The sequence below is a fragment of the Loxodonta africana genome, chromosome 5, assembly GCF_030014295.1.
Source record: "Loxodonta africana isolate mLoxAfr1 chromosome 5, mLoxAfr1.hap2, whole genome shotgun sequence".
NCBI lineage: Eukaryota > Metazoa > Chordata > Mammalia > Proboscidea > Elephantidae > Loxodonta > Loxodonta africana.
Genome location: NC_087346.1, coordinates 153,106,720 through 153,127,752, shown reverse-complemented (window position 1 = coordinate 153,127,752; position 21,033 = coordinate 153,106,720). Strand labels below are relative to the sequence as shown.

The following is a 21,033-nucleotide window of genomic DNA, read 5'->3' as shown; positions in this document are numbered from 1 at the left end:
GGTGGGAAGAAGTGTTCCCAGAGGTGCTTCCCTACAAAAGGTGAGCTAAGTTACAGCAGAACCAGATTGTTACAGTGAAAACCAGGGGGAGTGTTTCTATAGCCTTAGAAAAGATGGTGGGATATTTCAATTTTCCTGATTCCTGCCCATTTCTAGTAGTTTCAGGAGGAAGAGCCTCAAAGGCATAAATGGAAAGGGACGGGAGGTGAGCAGGGAAGCTTTCCTATTTCACAGGGGGCCCTATTCCAATGGCTGGTCATGGCAAACAGAGGCTGGGATATGACCCAGGGGAGCAGCATTGGCGACCAAGGACAAATGCACAACACTCATCCAAGGGCTCTGGAAGAAAACACAGTTTTCACCCAATGAAAGCAAAAAGCTGCATTAAACTCCATTACAATTCTCTGTACAAGGCTACCTTGAATTGTCTTCCCAAGTGTTATCTACGCAATAAAGAAGCCTGTCTGGCTGCTTATGTTTGTGGGAGTAATTAGGGCAAAGATAGGAGACTTAATTTTTAGGTTTTCCCCCCGTGATCATCTTTTCTGCAAAGGGCACAACCCCTCCTTTACTATCATAAGTCAAGATACTTAAAAAGAAAGCAAAAGTTCCATGTTTGGAAAGGTGTTCTTCCCCTCACACCTGCTGCTCAATTAGTAAACTCAGGCATACCCCTGGTACCATTTCTTTACAATGGCTGACAAAGGTACGGCTCTCAGTGCTACGTACCGTCCTTGCGAGTGTTATAAAACAGGGAAGGGGTTAAAAAGAACGGTCGTTGCTTTCTATAACCAAATTTAAGAGAACTGATAAAGGAGAAAATATAATTTCCATGATGTACCAAATATTCAGGAGACGAGTTAAAGCAAAACCAGAGTGGATGTGGCCACAAAGACATCGGTTTAATTCTTCAGTAGCATGTCGTTATATAAAAGAGCATGAGTAAAACATTCTAAACTCGCCCCTCTCTGTGGATTATGAAAGATCTGCATGTACTCAGAAAACGGGGTGCTAAACAAAGAAAGGTCTCAGGCCTCCCTGACAACCTACTCAAAGTTTCACATGCTCTCTTTCCAAAACACGTGTGTCCATACATTTGCGCATACAATTCAGGAGCTCTGAAGACCTTTTGGGGCCTAGTCACATCTCTCAGGTTAAGACCCTGGATCTCAACATTCCTACAGGACATCTGAAGAACTAACAATCCTTCCATCCCGACAGTCTGTATCTCTCCTACTGAGTTTGGGGGCTGGCGGGGGGCGGGGAAGAGGGGAACCGAACCAGTATAAACTAAAAGGAAGAAAAACAATTTGCTTCAAAGACCAATTTTTTTACTTATTATTTGCCCTTGGAAGAAAGCACATCCCAATCTCTCGTGGCTTCTATCAAGTGTCGTTGGCCGTGACTCATCCACTCTTCCTGGTCTTCGTACAGGCGCCCGCAGAACCAGCACTTAAATATACACTGCGATGCATCATCGGGCAGGGAATCCACCACCTGGTAGTTGTTCTTATGAACTTTTTTAAGTTTCATTTTCAGCATCATTTGCCTTTTTAGATGATTGGCTTCCTCTGCATTCTGGTAGGTGAGCCGCATGTGATACCTTCTGATGCCCAGCTGGCACCTGGTCCTCTCTGATAAGACGACTTTGAGGACATTGCCTTTGTACTTGTTTATGACCTTCATCACATTGGTCACTTCCGGTGAGTCCACATCGGGGTGGTTCAACACAATGACCGGCTGGTTCCGACGGGGGCATTTGATCAACTGGTCTGGTTTAGCTGCTCTAAGTCGAAGCTGTCTTGCAACCTGAAACATGGAAGGATCCTTGAGATAGCGGCTGGGATCGGCCTGAATTTTGTTCTTCTTCCTGGATGAGTTTACTTGTTTGACTTTATTTCGATTTACGGGAAGATTTCTGGAAAACTGTTTCCCTTGCTTACTCAATTCACTGCTTCCTTGCTGCCCGTGCAGGAGGGCAGCTTTCCTAGGGGTGGTGGTACAGGCAGCACTCTCTTTTTTTGGCTTAGGCCGGAGAGATGTCTCCAGGTTCTGGGACATGTCTATTGGCCCACTTTCATTTGTCGGTATCTCTGAGTCAGTCTGTTTCATAGGGCAGAACGGAACAGGTTTTATTAGCTGTGTTTCACTGTCAGGTATGCTGACAGGTGCTTCACAGGTAGCCTCTATAATGTGGGCATCCTCAGAGGAATTAAGAACCCTCAACACAGCCCCTTTGGGGATCAACACCGGAGCAGCGACATGAGCCTGCCTGGTCATTCTGTTTTCACTCTTCCCATCACTGCCATCTATAAACCGTGGGTATATTTGCTCATGAATAAGCTGTCCACTAATACTACCATCATCCTGAGATTTTGGGGGAGTACTTGTGGAATAGCCAGAGTCAGGGAATGATACATTAATTTCTTGAATACTTTCAGAGGTAGCTTTCGAAGTCACCTTCGACGCCTGCCCTACAGAACGACGGTGTGCACTGTTTGCAGCCAAACTTGAAGGCTTGCCACAGGACTCAATTAACTGAGCTATCTTTCTGCGTAACAGTTCAATTGACTTTATTTTGGAAGTTGAACTATTCCACTTGATGCCTTCAGGAACGTTTTCAGATCCAGAGCTCAGAGAAAATACTGATGAGATGACCGGGCCATCAAAACAGTCACTATTTCTTTCAGAATTCTTTAATTCCAAAGGCTTCTCCCTGGGTTGCTGAGATCTGCTTCTGTCGTCTCCAGCTATGTTTATGTGCAGATATTCAGTTTTATGTTGAGAGGAGACCTGGCCTATATTTGAAACTGCCTCTGTCTGGCTGTCTTTCAGCTTCCTATTAGAGGAAACCATTTTTAAAGGAATACTGATCTCACTTCTAGATTCAAAGTTATTTTCACTTACAGGCAATAAGCCCTTTTCTCCACAGAAGGAAATGGCCGCAGGTGGTACAGCAAGAGGAAACAACGGCTGTGAGTTGCTGTGTAAATTCCGTCCACCGTCAGGAAAAGAAGCTGCAGTCTTATATGGAAAAGGGTTTGATGCAGTTCCAAGACCACATAAAACATTGGTTTTTACTACAGATGATGGAGAATGACCTTTTAAGGCAAGGGAAGAAGGTACAGTTCTAGGTGGATACAAATTATGTTTTTTCTGCAAATCCTTGAATCTATTCGGGCTTAGAAAGGATTCTCCCTGGCTGTACACACTAGAATTTGCCATGAAGAAATCGTAAGACTTTACCCATTTCACATTTTTAAGTTGTTTGTGCACTGAAGATTGAAGGTTATCAAAGCCTCCAAGTTTTCCAACATTCCCCTCAATCATTAGTGGCTTTGTTTGCTCTGAAGACGTTGTTTTTTCTTGTTCACCTGAAACCTTCTCTTTCGTCCTACGTTCAGAATTACCTCCATCTCCGCCACCAGCTTCAAGGCAACTGTTTTCTTCCAGAGGAAACAGTTTCAGAACAAGTTGCTGTGTCCCATTGACAACCTTCACATCCATCAACTGGGCTAGACAGTTTGCAGGGACAACGAGCTCTGCTGGTGCTACAACTGTTAACGGCACGCCTGGCTGGACGGGCTCTTTTGCGGGGGATAACACTTCTACCTCAACGTTTTTGTTCTCAAACAGACTGAGGTCAGTCGGCTCAGACAGGGGCATTTTATTTGGAATACACACTACATCTTTTTGGTACTCCATTGATTCTGGTATCAGCATGATATTATGCATCTTGTCTTTATTTGCGTGGAGGGAGAATCTTGAAAGTTGATCAGACAATTTGTTTTGAAATGCAGTACTCAGGGTGGAAGCTTTTAAAAGCTCTGGGTTTTGTTTGGATGTGCTGGTTCTTTTTGGCTCCAACTTGGCAGCAGCTTTGGGTGGCCGTTTAGCACCCGCCTTCTCGTGCACTCTCTTCCTGTGTTTGACAATATAATCATTCCTGATAGCACCATAGTCACAATACTCACACTGATAAGGGAATATGCCTGTGTGTTTCACCAAATGCCTCTGAAACTCTCCTTTTGTATATGAAATGTGGCTGCAGTGAGAACAAATGAATTTGATCTCTTCGTGTTGAAGTGTGTGCTTTTTATACTGCAGAGGGTCCTTGGTGGAAAATCGGCATTTATCACAATAGTATTTGCCGGGCTTAAAGTTCCTTACCTTAAATTTATTACTGACAGAGCTGGAGATGGCTTCAATTTTATTTCCTACGTGAGCAGCACTGGAGTTACTGTTCACAAAATGAAAACGAGGAGGCGGCACAGCAAGGCTGCATGTGAAACAGATGTACCTGTCTTCCTTTTGGCTTTGTCCAGTACTCAAGTCTTGAAGAGGGACTTTGTGAACACTTCTGCATTTCACACATGTAGCAATGGTCATCCCGGCAGCCTCGGTCTCTGAGCTTTGATACAAAAGGGCTTGAACTTGTTGTCCATCTGGTTGAGTCATTCGATCAGCACTGGGCTGCTTGGGGGCCATGGTCAAGGAATTATGTCTGTCATTCACTTGCGGAGTATAGAACTGCTGTCCAAGATCCTTCATCATCTTTATCTGCATTTCTAGAAAGAGTCCATGGAAATTCAGAAAGACTTCACGTGATGAAATTCTTAAGAGGCATCCTTCAACATATTTTGGGATTAGAAGAAAAGAAGCTACTCTCTGGGAGCATACTTAATTATCCTTTTTTATACACTGCCACAGTAGGTTCATGGCCCCAGAGTAGGATTTCTTCCAATTCTCTGATATTCCAGGCAACACTAAAGGAAAGAAAAAAAAAAAATTATAATGATTAGTATACGAACTTAAGGTTTTGCTATTATTAAATGTCTCTACATTCAATGGCCTTGGGAATTTTATGCTAAACCTCACGTTATCTAAGATGCATGTTGATAGTAACATGCAACACAACAGAGCTGACAAATAACAAGGCCCCTCAAAGTCACTTGAGACCTCCAGCCATGATATGCCAGAAGCCAGGAAGTCCCCGTGATCGTCTGGAGTAGCCTGTGCTCAGTAGAAGTTCTCTTCCAGCGCGAGTGGGCACGTGCCAGCAATTTCACAGGCGTAATCAGAGGCCACAGCCTTTAGGACGGATTACACCTCAACAGAAAGAAAACAAAAAGCCTCACAACTGGACCAAAGGGACGAACAAACCTGTCTTGAAAGCGGTACAGCCAGAATGCTCCTTAGAAGCAAGAATGGCGAGACTCTGTCTCATGTACTTTGGACAAGTTATCAGAAGGGACCAGTCCCTGGAGAAGGACATCATGCTTGGTAGAGGGCCAGCAAAAAAGGGGAAGGACCTCAATTGACATGGACTGACACAGTGGCTACAATGATGGGCTCAAGCATAACAATTGTGAGATGGCACAGGACTGGGCAGTGTTTCATTCTGTTGCACGCAGGGTCAGTGAGTTGGAATCAACTCAACTGTACCCAACAACAACAATTTCCCATCAACCTCACTAAACCTTGTACAGGAAATACTGCCATTTCAGGCTTAGGACATAACAGTCATCAAGTGGTAGAGCCAGGGCTTTGGCCCACATCTTCACATCCATTTCTATATTAGAGCTTATCAGCCTGGATACCAACTCTCACTTTTATACGCCACCTGCTTTCACCAGTGGTTAAGAGCCAGTGATACCAACAATGTTCGGTAGACAACTAATCATTTATGGCTTCAACATTTTATCACATATCTCTTATGAGCCAGGGACTATTCCAAGTACTGTTTAGAAATAAACAAAAGGAAATCAACCCCTACCCTTGTGATGTGTACACTATAAAGCGGAGGGGAAACAGGATACGCATTTATTTGCCAGAGATGTTAAGTGGGAAAAAAAAGCACAAAACAAGGCAAGGGGGTACAGGATTGCCTGTGCGATGCGATACAGGGCTGGGGTGGTGAGGTGTGGGTAGTTAGGAAAGGCCTCGCAGTAAGCGGACATTTGCGCAGACCTGAGGGCAGCCAGGGAGGGAGCAATGTGACTGTCTGGGAAAGGGGTGTTTCAAGAAGACAGAAGCAAACATCTTGTGGGAAGTGGGCCTGGCTTCCATGGGAAACAGCAAGGAGGCCCTGAGGCTAGAGGGGAACGAGCACAGGGAGATGTGGTCAGAGGGAACTGGGAGGCTGGTCATGGAAGGATCTGTACCACAGCATGGTAAGGATGGGCCTGTCCTCCATGTGGGATGGGAAGCCAGGGGAGGGACTGGAGCAGTGACAGGACATGGCCTGACTCATATCTCAATAAGTCTCTAGCTGCTGTGAAGAGAAAAGCCTGTCAGGGGTACAACAGTAGCAGCAGGGGGACTGAGGTGAGAGATGATGATGGCTTGGAACAGGTTAGCAGGTGACATCTAAATCAAGTGCTCCAATAGTCACACACATTGTGTGGAAAACGGTCACTGATTTTTATACGAAAATAGTTCACTGATCTTTAAAGACATTCCCCACGCCCCAGCTCCCTCCCACCCTCAGAATACACAGACCTAGGAGCCAAACAAAAGTCTTTCCAGTTAGAGACGTGCTAAAAGCCTTTTCTTCTCGGACCTTAAAAAAGCCACTTAAACTTTTGTAACAAGTTTTTCGTCTGGCAATCAAAATTAAGGGCACTTGTTCAAGCTCTCCTGCAGGATAGCTCTGCTGACTAAAAGGCTGAAGAGCACAAGAAAACACTTCTGAAATTTTAAAGTGCGTCTCTGAGTGTCAAGAGGCATGGAGGCACTCGGCACTTGTTTGGTGACAGGCAGCAATAAGAGGGAGAACTAGCAGCTTCCTTCGGGCACACTGCTAATAGGCCGAGCGTCGTATAAAGCCAGGCTGAAAGACCCATGCTGGGGGCAAAACGGTCACTTGTGAGGGTCAGGAGATACAACCGTGGCATATTCCGATCTAGCTTGACCTAAAACCTTCCCTTCATAAAGCAGCTCCGGGAAGCCCCAGGAGACGGTGTGGTGGTAGCTACCGACAGGCTTTAGCATTTATTTTTTTATTGGATTGCCTTTTCCTGTTTTGCATCTGTAATACAGTTACCTCCTCTCCAAAGCAACTTCCGGCATGCAGCCAAGCCCTAAGGGCATCTAGGGGCTCAACCAGACTGCTCTACCATATAAGCGTGCCCCCAGGAAGAGGCTTGTGGGGTTGTGAGGTGCGCATATCCCCTCAATGTGCAAATACCTCCCTATGCTAGGAGACTGTGGTTTTGGATAGGGCACAGGCAGGATGCCTCCGACTGGGAAACAGAGATACGCAGGGCAAAGACAAGGACCGTTCTTTTCCCTCGCACCCCTGGGATAGAAGGGAAGCGTAACTGTCAGAGGAGTGGATGGAAGATGGGACGCTTCATTTTCTGGATGTGTAAAGTGGCTTCAGTGAAGGGAGGCAGAAGGGACACCCCGGAGAATGCCTGATCAAGTCACCCAATGCCATCAGCTTGCTCATCTATAAAACACGGGGCTGGCTTGGGTGATTTCTAAGCCCAGCCTGACACTGCTGATCCTTGCAATCAGACTTTTACTGTAAGTCTAAGAACGCTACTCTCATTCATCAGCGTGCTCCTGTCAGCACGTGTAGGCTGCCAGCTGCTAAAACAGAGGAAGCCACAGCTGCAACCAGAGCCCAAGAAAAACCCCCAAAGGACGCAGAGGCTGAGGAGGGCAGGCTGAGGGCATCTGGTCCACTGGCTCTCACACCTGGAGGAGACTTGGAATGACTCCTCCAATACACACTCCTGGGCCTCATCCCCAAGCTGGCGAATCCAAGTCTCGGGGGCATGGGTGGGGGGTGGTGACAGTGGTGGTCTGGTCTGTAAAGCCCTGCAGGTAGTTCTGATGAAGGCCAGCATCAGAAATCACTGGCTGAAGCTTCCAGTGGCATTTAAGACCTTAAAACAGCTTCATCGATTAGTCCTGCAGCTGGTGTTCTAATATCACTACAAAACAGAAGATGCCGTCCTTTTAGGCAGCTACCTTTCTTTCCAGAGTTCTCACTGTAAAGAATTCACCCTGAAATAAAATCAGCCTCCCTGCAACTTAACGTTCTTCTATCCTAGCTTTAGGGAAAAAAAAAAAAAAAAGCTTATTCTCTCTTGATGACTAGTTATTCACATGCACCTCTCTCAGCCAGCCCCTAGTTCTCAATTCTGTTCAAAAGATTTGCATGAGACTACGCCACTCAGTAGGTACACCTCTGCTCATCTTCCGGCTTTATAATCCTACAAACTGGAAGAAGAACTCATGCCTGTGAATTGTGGTGTTGGCAAAGAATACTGAATCCATCCTTGGCTGCCAAAAGAACAAACAAATCTGTCTTTGAAGTACAGCCAGAACGCTCCTTAGAAGCGGAGACGGCAAGACTTTGTCTCACATACTTTGGACATCTTATCAGGAGGGATCAGTCCCTGGTGAAGGACATCATGTTTGGTAAAGTACAGGGTCAGCAAAAAAGATGAAGACCCTCAACCAGATGGATTGACACAGTGGCTTCAACAATGGGCTCAAGCATAACAATGATTGTGAGGAAGGCACAGGACAGGGCAGTGTTTCCTGCCGTTGTGCATAAGGTCGCTGTGAGTTGGAACTGACTCGACAGGACCTAACGATAACAACAAACTGGAAAAAGGGAAGGGAGGACCACCTAATTAGGTTACTACTTGCCTGACACAGCGTGCTTACCAAGTGCTTCAATGTTAACACCTTATATACCAATTTCAAAAAATTCTACAATAAAGCCCGGGAAGATACCCCTCTGTTTTAACAATCACCCAAACCAGGATTCCATTTGTCCACTTTCAGTTTCCCAGCACCTTTCCCAGCCTCATCAACAATTACAGAGTGCCATATTGCCAGTTTCTTTCAAGTCCTTTTGAAAGGGTGTCATTCTTTCTAAACTGAAAACTTGGAATCTAGGATGGATTGAACTGTAAGACCATGTCCTTCAGTCTAGAAAAGCAGAGTTTACACTGACAACAAGAAGTGGAGAGCAAGCATTCTGACAGAGGAAGGTCCCTAGGGAATCAACCAAACCAGTAGTTCACGAGGACGGCAGAGTCCACCTGGAGATGCCCCACGAAGCTACCTAGCCGTTATTTTGAACTAAGATTCCACAGGGGCAAGCGCCAGTATGAAGCGTGAGTTGTGATTAACAAATACAGTTTAATGGAGAATGCAGGGTATTTGGGCCATGAGCTTCTAAACCATTCTCAAAACAATGAAATATTACTACACTGCCACTTCTCTCAGTCCAGGTAAAAAAGACGTCAGGCTTCTTCAGAATAAGCAGGTGTCGTTCTCTTTGGCCTCTGCAACTTGTGTGGCTAGTCGGGGGGGGGGGGGAGGAATATCTCAGCTTTAACACCTAAGACAGAGGTAAACTCCGGCAGTAGCATGGAAGAACCAAGACGGATGGATCTGATGTTGGTATTTACACATGTACACTCCTCGGCTGCAGCAGGAACACTGAAGTAGTGAGCTCCCAAGCTCCTCTTCCTTCCACATACAATTCTTGCATCTGGTTCGTGTCCAGGTACAATCACCTGTGGAGGGGGGTCCTCTTGAAGAGTGACTGCCCAATGGGCCCAATGATCCAGGATTACATGAGATACTGCAGATAAAGGGCCAAGCATGGGCCTGATGCTGAGCAGAAACCCAGTCAGTTACTACTAACACCCAGGTCAGTGCTTGCCTATCTTCCAAACTCACAAGGCCTCACTTTCAGACCTCTGCACTTGACCTCTTAGGACTTAAAAAGTACATTCTTCCAAGTAACTTAGAGGAGACCTCAAAAACAGAAAATATTTAGTATTATTAACTTTTTGGCACAGGAAATAAGGTGTTCTTATGTATTAAGAGGCCTGTTTTCCAAATATTCAACAGCGTTCGATGAGTTTTGTTTTTTAAATTGAATTATCTACAGCATCGGCCGAAGAGGCCGCTCAGCTGAAGATGGCCACCACACGCCAAGACAGGGGCACAGCGTATTATCAACGCGCTTTTTTTTTCCCTCTGAATGAGTCTTGTCATTTCCTGGGAAAAGGCCTAAATGCATTCTCCGCTTGTGGGTTTTTCTTATTGACTTTCACCTTACTTGCCCTGGTTTCTTAAAGACTTATTATGGGGCCACATGGAAAAAAAAACCAGTGAATTTGGTGGGGGGGAGGGGAAACAGTTCAGTGACATTGAGGGCTATACAAAACATGGAAGACTGTATGAGCATTTGACGTCTAAATACTGGGATCTGGCAATGTTCAACAGACTTAGAAGAGAACTAAGCAGCAGAACAGTACTTGGAACTACAGGTTCTGCAATCAGATTATAGCTTGAAATCCCAGTGTGGTCACCTTCCAGGTGCATGACGGGGGCAGACCGCTGAACCTGCATCTGATTCCTCACCTGTGACAGAGACAGTACTAGAAGAGCACCTACCTCACAGGGTTGCTGTGAGGATTCAGTGTGACAATGGGCGTAGACGTGGCTAGGTAAGTCACATCATAAGCATGGGACACGTTAGAAATTATTATTATTTACAAAGAAAACAGGAGAAAAAGAAATGATGCCAGTCACATAAACAGAGGGGCTAAAGTACAGGCTTCTTAGCTGCCAGGTAACTGCTCTTTCTAGAACATACACTGAATCTCATTTTGTAATTTAATCATATCTGCTTGTACAGCCTAAAAGATAATACTTACCAGCTTAAACCTTAGGGGCAAAACCACTCACTTAGCCTTAGTGGCAAAATGGTTAAGGTCCTCTTACAATTGCCAAGGAAAAGAAGTCCTAACTAAAAAAGTACTCACTACAGTTAAGGTTTACATATAAACTAGTTACTGGACTACGTTTTTACCACTTCCCTCCAAGCCCCGCAGAACTGTGACGTGCACTTCTAGCGAATGACTGTGTTCCCGTGCTAGCTGTCAATGTGAGAAGTTAGAGAAATGGCTGGCCGACAATGTCATATGCATGCTCCATGGATCATCACATAGTCTTGGTTCTGAGAGATGCCAGTGAAAGCAGTATCTGGTGCCTGACTGCATTCTTTCCGGATGGAGAATAAAGTTTCAGAAGTTTTTTCCAGCAATTACAACCCAGAAGTCCTCCTTTCATTGTGGCTTCTAGAACATTCACCACAGGGGCAGGGATGTAGCTTCTGCAGCCGTGAAGAGCAGTGGGAATGGAGTTCAATCCCTGATCCTGCATACCTTATTTGCTGGGTCCTTAAGCAAGTGATTTCTCTGGATTCACTGACAGGCCAGGACACAGGCTTCAGCATTATCACACTTAAGGGATTTAGAAGCAAATGTATAATGCATGAAGCCTTCAGCCCAGTGACACGGGCAGGTACTCAAGTAACACACCTAAGTTCTTTTTGTCTATTTAGCCATACCAAAGGCTTGTCTAACACTCCCCACTAACTAAAATTTTCCAAACAATTCTACCCAAAGTGCCCTGGAGCATGCAGACAATACCTGACTGGGGGAAAAATCTGACATTAGACATGTAAATGGCTAATATATCCCCAGCTGGAAGGTATTTAGGAAGAAACTGTGACCTCAGCAAGAGCTATCTCCTGGACCGTTACAGTGAGTCAGAATTGACTTCAATTGGTAGAGGCCTAAACAAGGAAAAAGATCAATGAAGCCTTATTTCCTTTTTGCCAAACTGCCATGCACTTAAAAATGACTGAACTGCAAGTTGAGTGTCATCTGGACAACAATGTGGTGATGACAAATGCTTCCACACGTTACTGACACACGTACCACTTTTGGGATCCTAGATTTTTCTTCTGAAGCCAAGTGCCTCCCTTCAGCACTGGATGGGGCAAGGTGGCTGCAGCAATGAGCCCTGGTTCCCATTCCTCTGCTTTACATATGAAAACAGCTCAAAGGAAAACAGCAGAAAGAGTAATGACCTGAGGATATCAAGAATAAGTTCAAGACCTAGGTCTTGGACTTACTAGCTGTGTATTTCAGACTTGTTACTTAACCTCTGAGTTTTTTTCACCTGAAAAAACCAAAGCCAAACCCTCTGCAATCGAGCTGATTCCAACTCATAGCAGCCCTACAGGACAGAGTAGGACTGTCCTACAGGGTTTCCAAGGTTGTCATCTTTACAGAAGCAGACTGCCACATCTTTCTCCTTAAGAGCTGGCTGGTGGGTTCCAACAGCTGACCTTTCTGAACCACCGAGCCATCAGGGCTCCTTCACTTGTGAAAAGGGGATACTGATGTTGAATTTGCATGGCTGATGTGAGAATACCTATGCGCTTGGCAAACAGCAGCTGTTCTGTCAAGAGATAAATCACCACATTTTTGTTGACTACTTCAAATGCAGATTTCAGTAAAGTCCAGAGAGGCAGAAACTGATAGCTTAACATACGGTGGTGGCTTAGCGGTTAAAAGCTCAGCTGTTAACCAAAAGGCAGGCAGTTCGAATCCACCAGCCTCTCCCTGGAAACCCCATGGGGCAGTTATACTCTATAGGGTCACTATAAGTCAGAATCAACTCGACAGCAACAGGTTTGGTTTTTTAAGGCAAACTGATTTCATCAGTAGTTGGAGGCAACAATGCTCTGCTCCCGACACCCCCGACCCCACAAAGAAGTTCTCTGGGGATCAACCTGACACTGCTGGGCACATCAACTGAGTCTAGATTAGAAAACAAAGTAATTATAAAAGTTGTTTTTAAAAAAAGCTTCCAAAGGAACAAACTTGTAGTTCCATTTGTGTGTGTGGGGGCGGTGGGGGGGGGACACCCAGGGTAAAACAAGGCTAGTATTACAAGGAGCACTGCAACGTTCTGTTAGTCAGCCAACCAGGGACTTCAGCTCTCTGAAGGTGCTAAAATGAAGGGCGTGCGCACTGCTGTGTCTCCCCTATTTTCTTGCATTAAAGGTAAACAATGATTTTTGCAGAAGAAATGGATCTAGAATTTAGTAAAAAGTGCATCAAACCTAGAAGAAATGTCTCCCAGTGGCTCTCAATGATGGCTGCATGAGGGTGACCAATCAGTCCCAATTCACCCAGGAAGTTCCCGTTTTAAAACTGAAAGTTGAGGGGAAGTTGGGACGGTTGGTCACCATATTGCACACCAGAATTACCTGGGGAGACTAAAATAATCAGGCCCGAGCCCCATCGCTAGAGATGGGGAGGATGCACCTTGGGCACCAGGATGTTTAAAAGCTTCCCAGGTGATTCTAACACGCAGCCAAGGTTGAGAATCACCTGACACTACAGTACAGAGACCAGCACATGGAAATGGCCAAAATACTGCCAATCCTTTATACACTTGACCCACCTGAGGGTGCCTGAGCTAGGGCAAAGACACTACCTTGGGATTGCCACAGGATGATTAAGACTCGGAGTCCCTCCACTGCCTAGTCGTGTGACCTTGCAGATGTCACTGAAGCTCTCTGTAAAGTGGGCAATGCCAGTACCTACCTCGTCCACGACTGGAAACGTCAACGCTGCTGGCACGGTGCCTGGCACGGAGTGAGCTGTGAGCCTGCTGCCACTGGCTGCTGTCTTTAAGCAATGTAATGGGGGGAGGTGAGAAGTTCGTGGGTGGTGTCAGTAAAATGTGCAATGCCACATCAGGGATGTGATCAGGGAGCTCTCTCTCGGTGTGTGGTGGCTTTTATCAACTGGAGCACCTTGACCTGAGTCAGGTGGAGAGGGCACCTGCAGGAGCAGGTTCATACAGTACCTCCAGATTTGTCAAATCCAGTCTTGAATTACCTGCTTCTCCCTCAGCCAAATCCTTTAACCATCCCAAGAAACCAGGTCTGGAGAAGCTGCATAGCTTTCCTAAGGTCAGAATTGGTGAAGGGCAGCATCTGGTGTCTGGTCTAAATTCTGGTTCCTGGTACCCTGCTTTCCTCAAAAATTATAGTTCAAACACGTACATTTAAATAGATCATGTGTGAAAGTGGTCTGCAAATTATTCGTTGTAGCGGGGGGTGGGGTAGGTGGTAGCCCTTAATTTACTACTGATAAGTACTTCCTGGGTCCTCAAAGTAAAGTGGTCACAGGGATGCCACAGAAGCCTTGCTCTTCCACACTTTCACTCCTTCCCTTGCCCAATCTTACAAGAGTGGGGCAGGGGCAAGCTTGGGATGAGGAGGTAGGAGGCTTTGAACTAAAGAGTCAGGATCTGTTGCCACTTCGGCCTGGTGCTCACTTCCTGCCTGGCACCAAGTGCCATCTGGTCTCACAGCCTCTGGCCCTGGTGTAGCCTTCTATGCTCAGCACCCTGGGTGAAAGCAAGGTGCTGCACAGGAGCCCTGCAACAGAAGCCAGACACTTGGGTTTAAGTCAGGGGCCTGCAGCCCTGGCTTCTTAGGGCATGTTTCTTCTATAAAATAAGGGGAATGCGCCCCAGCAGTGCTCTCAAGCAGGGGTGGGTGGCAAAATCACTTAGGGAGCTTCAAAAAAAAAAAAAGGATTCCCAGGACCCACGTGACCTAATGCCTCAGGCTGCCCTTTTCCTGGGGCGAAGCTTAGCATGTGATTTAAAATTCTTCCCAGGTGGTTCTGATGCCCCCTCCCTCCACTCATGATGAGAACATCTGGAGTGGACGGTGTCTGGTCACTTTCGCTCCAAGGATGGAGCCCGGAAACTGCAGTTGGCTGGGTCTGTGTATGTGAACAAAGACAACGCAGTACAGGGACAATTCGAGAACAATCAGGACTGGGAAAAATCCCATCATAGTCAACAGCACAAGGCCTAGCTACACAAAGCACTCAACACAGATTGGCCGAATGAATGATGGAATGAGTGAATGACTGAAAGAAATGGCACCCTTCATTAAGTGACAATTATAAAAAACGTTCTTCTTTGTTCTTCCTCTTGCACAAAAGTCGGCCCAGAATCCCCTACTTCAAGGCGAACAGAAGGATGAAAGAGAGGTGATTTTTTTTCATCGCCATTACTGGATTTTTAAAATCCACATTAGTTTTGCTTAACACGTCGGGGAGGAGGCCCAATGGATGACATAACTCTCTCCTTTGTCTGCCTTTTTTCAAACTGCACTTGAGTGAATGTTATCAGAATAACAAAGCTGAACACATACAAAAATGTTATTTTTAAAGCTAACTTAAATCTAAGGTAACTGTTTTCTAAAAAGAACATTCTAAATGTACTCTACTTAAAGAGACTACACCACGTTGGTTTGTAAACAAGATTTTCTGGCCCTCTAGAGCCCTTGGCCTAAATCTCCTTATACACACATCGCAGGCTGGGTTGAACTCTGCATTTGTGACTCAGAGAGATAAAGACATACGTTCCTATTCTTTCTCTCAGCTCTTCTACAGGAAAGGAGTACAAGCTCCTGGAGCCCAGGGCTTGTCTTACTCTTGCTGGTGATTTCAATCCTAAAATATAAGGATTACTGCTTGAGGATCTATGGTAATATTACAGTTTAGCTGTGCAGGCTTTATTTTTAAAAAAGAACCAAGTGCTCCGTGCTTTGCTTTTTATTTTTTCATGTCAGGTTGATTAAACGGTTCGTTTTCCCAGTTATTAAACTCAGGGAGTATTTTAACTGGATGCATTAAATCCACATTGTACCTAAAAGGACTCAGGTTGTTTTTCCCATTCTCCTTTTTGGCCTCCCCTTTCCCGCTAAGAAACTTCCATTTCTTCGAACCCAGCATTGTTTCCCCTGCCTTAAACAGCCCAACCACCCCAAAAACAAGATGAAAAGGGCAGGTTGGGGTGGGGGAGTTTCCACAAAGAGTGACATCGGTATTTGGAACAATTCAAACCTTCGCCATCCACATGCTCTCTCTCTCTCATGCGCACGCACGCACACACACACACACACACACAAATACACACAAAAGATGCTCAGGCACTCAATGGCCAAGCCCATCCCCGGACACATTCTCGAAAACTCCCAAGGAAAGACGATGCCAGTCTGGTTTTCAAGTTTATTGTTGGCACAATCACACCGATGGTACACAATATCCACGCGTGGGCCAACCCAGGCGACTCGCCCTCTAACAACGTGGTGCTAAGTAGGGACGGAGGCGCGGGTACAATACGACTACGTCGTCGTCTCCCGGGGACGCCCGGGCCCACCGTGGGGTCGCCCGCCTGGGGTGTCTTCTAACGACTGAAAACCCAAAACGTCAACACTTACCTCCGAGGCCCGCAGGAGGCTTTAAAAATGGCCTTCTGACGCCACTTCCTGCTCCGCCGACCGGTAGGCGAGCTCCGAGGAGAGGCATCTTTCAAAGCTGGGGGCGGGGAGGCCGCGGGCAGGGGCGCGCCGAGGGGTCGCGGCGGCACAAAGGCGGCGGGGGCGCGGCCCGCACTCCCCCGGCTCCGCGGCCTGTCGCCACCCCCGCCCGAGCCGGCGGCCGCTCGCCCCCCGGGCCTGTCCCCCGGCCCCCGGCCGGCCCGAGCCCGCGTCCCGCCCGCCCGCCCGCCCGGGCCCCTCGCCACGACGCCGGCCAGCGGCTCGGACACGCGAGGCGGGGGCCGCGGAGCCGTCCCCTGTCCCCCGGCCTCCCGGCTCCTGTCCCTCCAGTCCCCCGGTTCCAGGCCCCCGCCGGCGGCTTCCGGCCCGGCCGCCCTGCGCGCACGGCCCGGCCTCGCCCTCCCGCCCGGACACTCACCGCCGGCCGGTCCCGCTCCCGGCAGAGGCGCGTCTACACGGCCGCCGCCGCCGCCAGCCGCTCGCCGCGCCCGCTGTAGGTCCCTACTCAGGGGGCGGAGCCGGCCGGCCGCGCGTGCGCACTTGGCGGCGCGGCGGGCGCGAGGTCCGGAGCCCGCAGTCCCTAAGGCCGCGCGCCGCCGCCGGGTGCAGCGCTGCCTGGAGCCGAAAGCCAGCCCCCCGGCCGGGTCTCCGGTTCTGGCCCCGGAGCGCGAGCCCACGCGTTCACGGCGGCGTGCAAGGCCCACAAGCTCCAGGAGCCTCCTCTGCAAACGGAGAACCGACTCGTCTGGCATCGCCAGCCTAGCGGGTCTTTAGGGAGCGCCTGCTGTATGCCCCGCAGAGGGCGGATTTGGTCCCTGCCCTCATGGGGCTTGAAGTCCAGCAGCGGATGAATGAATGAAGTCTTTAGCCTCCAAATGCCTCCGCTTTTGAGATTAGCAGTGGATTAGGTGGCCTTGAAGGCCGGGTTCGAATCCCGACTCTGACTCCTTCACATATTTGCTGCGAACACTTGGGCCAGGAAGTCCCCTCACCTCTCGAGTCTAGATGTTTCATTTCAAAAAGTGGGGAAGGGCATACCTGGGCCCCACAGCCTCACCTATCACGTAGATGAGACAGTGATTGTGGGAGGCTGGGGCTGGGGTAAACTCATTTAATATCAGCGCTTCCTCCTGCTTCCTGGACTTCAGTCCTATTTGGGGAGACACCTTCTCCCTGCACCCACACGCACACCTCTGATCTTCTGGAAGGAAGATGCACCTAGAATAGGCCCTTCTCTGGGGATAAAAGGGAACCATAATGCCGCGGTCCGCATAACCAAATGCTAAAACAAGACAAAAACCCCAAAACGTTGCCATCCAGTCGATTCCGACTCATAGTGACCCTATAGGACGGAGTAGAACTTCCCCATAGAATTTCCAAGGATCGGCTGGTGGATTCGAACTGCCTGATCTTTTGGTTAGCAGCCGAGCTCTTAACCACTGCGGTACCAGGGCTACTCCCTTAAAAAATAAAACTGCTTCCTAGCAAGGGCAAATTGTCGCGAGGAAGCAGCGTCACTGGGAAGTGCACTTGCTCCAGGGACAACAGACCAAAGTTTCCTTCAAAGCTCTGGGAGGAGCAAGGCTGGCTTCCAACACTTTCCTGTTTGGCTGTCAGCGTGGGGCACCGAGGAGATGCAGGCTTGGGAAATTCGGCAAAACGGGGAAGTGGAGTTCAGGAAGAGAGCGCCAGCCAGGGGACACCAGCGGGACAAACTCTCCGTCGTCGAAATAGCATGAGCAGGGCTGAGAATGCTAACCCAGAGACAGATCGTCCAACAAGTCCTCCCCATGCCCTATGCTGCAGCCTGCTGGACCTCATTCCTGATAAGAGAACTGCTTACCTCCTGGGTCTCTATCTCCTAGGGCTCAGAGAAAGGAATGGACCTCTTAGAAAAACACGTATCTGCATACCTATGTTTCAGGACTGCACGGGTAGAGGCCATTCAAAATCTGAGTGGCAAAAGGAGCCAAATCAGGAAAAACTTAATTCTAAGAATTGTTGTGGTTAGTTGCTGTCAAGTCAGTCATAACAGAACAAATGTTGCCAGGTCTTGCACCATCCTCACAATTGTTGGTATGTTTGAGTCCATTGTTGCAGCTCTTGGGTCAGTACGTCCCATTGAGGGTTTCCCTTGTTTTCGCTGATCCCATATTTTACCAAGCATGATGTCCTTTTCTGGCTATAGGTCTTTCTTGATGATGCATCCAAGGAAAGCAAGATGAAGTCTCACCATCCTCACTTCTAAGCGGCATCCTAAGTATTAAAAACAAAACAAACCAAATCTGTTGCTGTCGAGTCGATTCCCACTCATACTGAACCAGAAATGTAAGTATTAGAAGTTTTTTCCTAAAATTTAGCCCAAATGGTTGCCTCTCCTTGTAACTTCCACTCATGAGTCACAGTTTTGTCCTCTGGAGTCACATAGAATTGATGAAAGTTTGCCCCTGGGCTTCCTGGAAGTTCCTCTAGAGTGAGGGCGCCTCAGAAGAAAAGCCTGGTGATCTACTTTGGAAAAATTTCAACCTTTGAAAACCCTATGGCATACAGTTCTACTCTCGAGACATATGGGGGCACCATGCATGGAAATCGGCTCAGCAGCAAAAAAAAAAAAATCCCAGCTCTGGGATATAGAAGCTGCGAAGGTCTGATAACCTGTCTGAGCCTCAGTTTCCTTATGTAAACTTTGGTGAATAACAGGACCTACCCTGAAGGCAAATTGTCAACATCATACAAGAGAAAGCAGAGCAAGGCTCAGCACAGTGCCCGGCAGAGAGGAATTGCTCAACAACTGTCGTTACCTTGTCTACATCGCCCAGGAGCCAGCATTCAGTGAGATAAAAAAGGTTTTGCAGGGGGCCCGGAAATGGGGTGTTCCCAGCCTGGAAAATGGCCGAGCAAAGATAAAAAACTACTCCCACCAAATCGCTTAAGGTTGAAATGTCCTGAAAAGTCTTCTGATGCAGGGAGAGTTCACCTAGAAATGTCATCTTCGGACCTGCAGCCAGGACACACTTTCTAAACTGAACATCTGCGTGCCATACCTTCATCCCCCACCTCCTAGCCTAAGTTGGCTTAAATTCTTTCTTAGTGATTTGTGGATCACCTCCTAGGTACCACTGCCTAAGACAGGGAAGGAAAGTCACGTGCTGAAATCATAGTCGCCGAATCTAAGGGCTGGGAGCTGACGTTCTCTCATTTATTCAACAGACATTTATTGAGTACCTCATTTGTGCACGGTCCTGGTGGTGCAGTGGTTAAAGTGATTGACTGCTAACCGAAAGTCTGCGGTTCGAAACCACTAGCGGCTTCACAGGAGAAAGATGTGGCAGCCTGCTTTTGTAGAGATTAACAGTCTTTGAAATTCTATGGGGTCGCTGAGTCGGAATTGACTGACAGCAGTGGGTTTGGTTTTTTTTTTTTTTGGTTTTTGTTAGTACAGGCACAAGCTATATGCTGGGGATGGAGTGAGGAGTAAGAAAAAGGCTCTGCTCTCATGGAATGTTCATTGTGCTGGGGGTGGTAGACTGTAGACCAGCAGAGCAGTACATATTTAATGTTTTTGTTGGATGCCCTCCAGTTGGCTCCGGCTCATAGCCACCCTATGTACAACAGAATGAAACACCACCTGGTCCTTCGCCATTCTCACAACCGTTTTTACTCTTGAGCCCATTCTTGCAGCCAGTGTGTCTATCCATCTCTTTGAGGGTCTTCCTCTTTTTTGCTGACCCCCTACTTTACCAAGCACGATGCCCTTCTCCAGGGACTTGTCCCTCCTGATAACATGTCCAAAGTATGTAAGACAAAGTCTCACCATCCTTATGTCTAAGAAGCACGGTGGCTATACTTCTTCCAAGACAGATTTGTTTGTTCTTCTGACAGTCCCTGGTATGTTCAATATTCTTCGCCAACCCTAATTCAAAGGCATCAATTCTTCTTCAGTCTTCCTTAGTCATTGTCTGGGTTTAGCATGCATATAAGGAGATGGAAAATATTATGGCTTAGGCCAGGATGTGGTTGAACAATAGTTGGCCATGACTTGGAATTGTCTTGACAGCAACTAACAACAACAGGCACTTACAAACTGTGAGATCTTAAAACCAAACCCAGTGCCGTTGAGTCGATTCCAACTCATAGCAACCCTACCTGACTAAAATCCCACTGTGGTTTGGAGCAGTGACCAGGTCTCTAACTCCCAGTTCAGGTACTTACCCCTGGTTTTCAGAGGCACAGACATGCAAATCACGGACGTTTTAAACTTCATGCATAAACAAGAGACCCTTCGAAGGGGTTTTTCTCTTTTAAAACACTTAAGAAGTTTTTAATAAATTCTTTGTGCCTGAATTTGTTCAGTTGCAAAAGAGGGTAAAGTTAAGGTCTCTTGCCCAGGGTCCCAAAACTTGGGTTTGACAGACCTGGTGTGCACATTCAGTTCTCCATCCAGTCCTAGGGCATATGGAATGGAAGCTATAGAATCCAAATCCCCATCCCATCACTCATCTTTACCAGCTGTGCAACATTAAGAAAACAAAAATCCTTACAATTGGACCAATGAGCGACATCGCCATAAGCAGAGAAAAGACAAGTTGTCAAGGATTTCTCTTTACTTGGATGCACAAATCAACCCCCATGGAATCAGAAGTCAAGAAATCTAACGACGTATTGTATTGGGCAAATCTGCGAAATACCTTTTGAAAGTGTTAAAAAGCAAAGATGTAACTTTGAGGACTAAAGTATGCCTGACCCAAGCCATGGTATTTTCAATCGCCTCATATGCATGCAAAAGCTGGACAATGAATAAGGGAGACCGAAGAAGAATTGACGCT

At 47.2% G+C, this 21,033-nt stretch overlaps 1 protein-coding gene across 2 annotated transcripts; it reads right to left on the bottom strand.

The window, feature by feature from the left end:
- Window positions 1-1,309: 1,309 nt before the first annotated feature.
- Window positions 1,310-16,705, bottom strand: ZNF518B (zinc finger protein 518B). Of its 2 annotated transcripts, none has more exons than XM_003411272.4 (2): window positions 16,626-16,705; window positions 1,310-4,766 (listed from the first exon to the last, which is right to left on the bottom strand). In XM_003411272.4, exon 2 carries the CDS (start codon window positions 4,564-4,566, stop codon window positions 1,339-1,341), a length of 3,228 nt encoding a protein of 1,075 aa, XP_003411320.1. In that variant the 5' UTR covers window positions 4,567-4,766; window positions 16,626-16,705; the 3' UTR covers window positions 1,310-1,338. The 2 variants fall into 2 exon arrangements, with proteins under 2 accessions (XP_003411320.1, XP_010589666.1); XM_010591364.3 differs by lacking the exon at window positions 16,626-16,705 and adding an exon at window positions 16,148-16,280.
- Window positions 16,706-21,033: the final 4,328 nt, after the last annotated feature.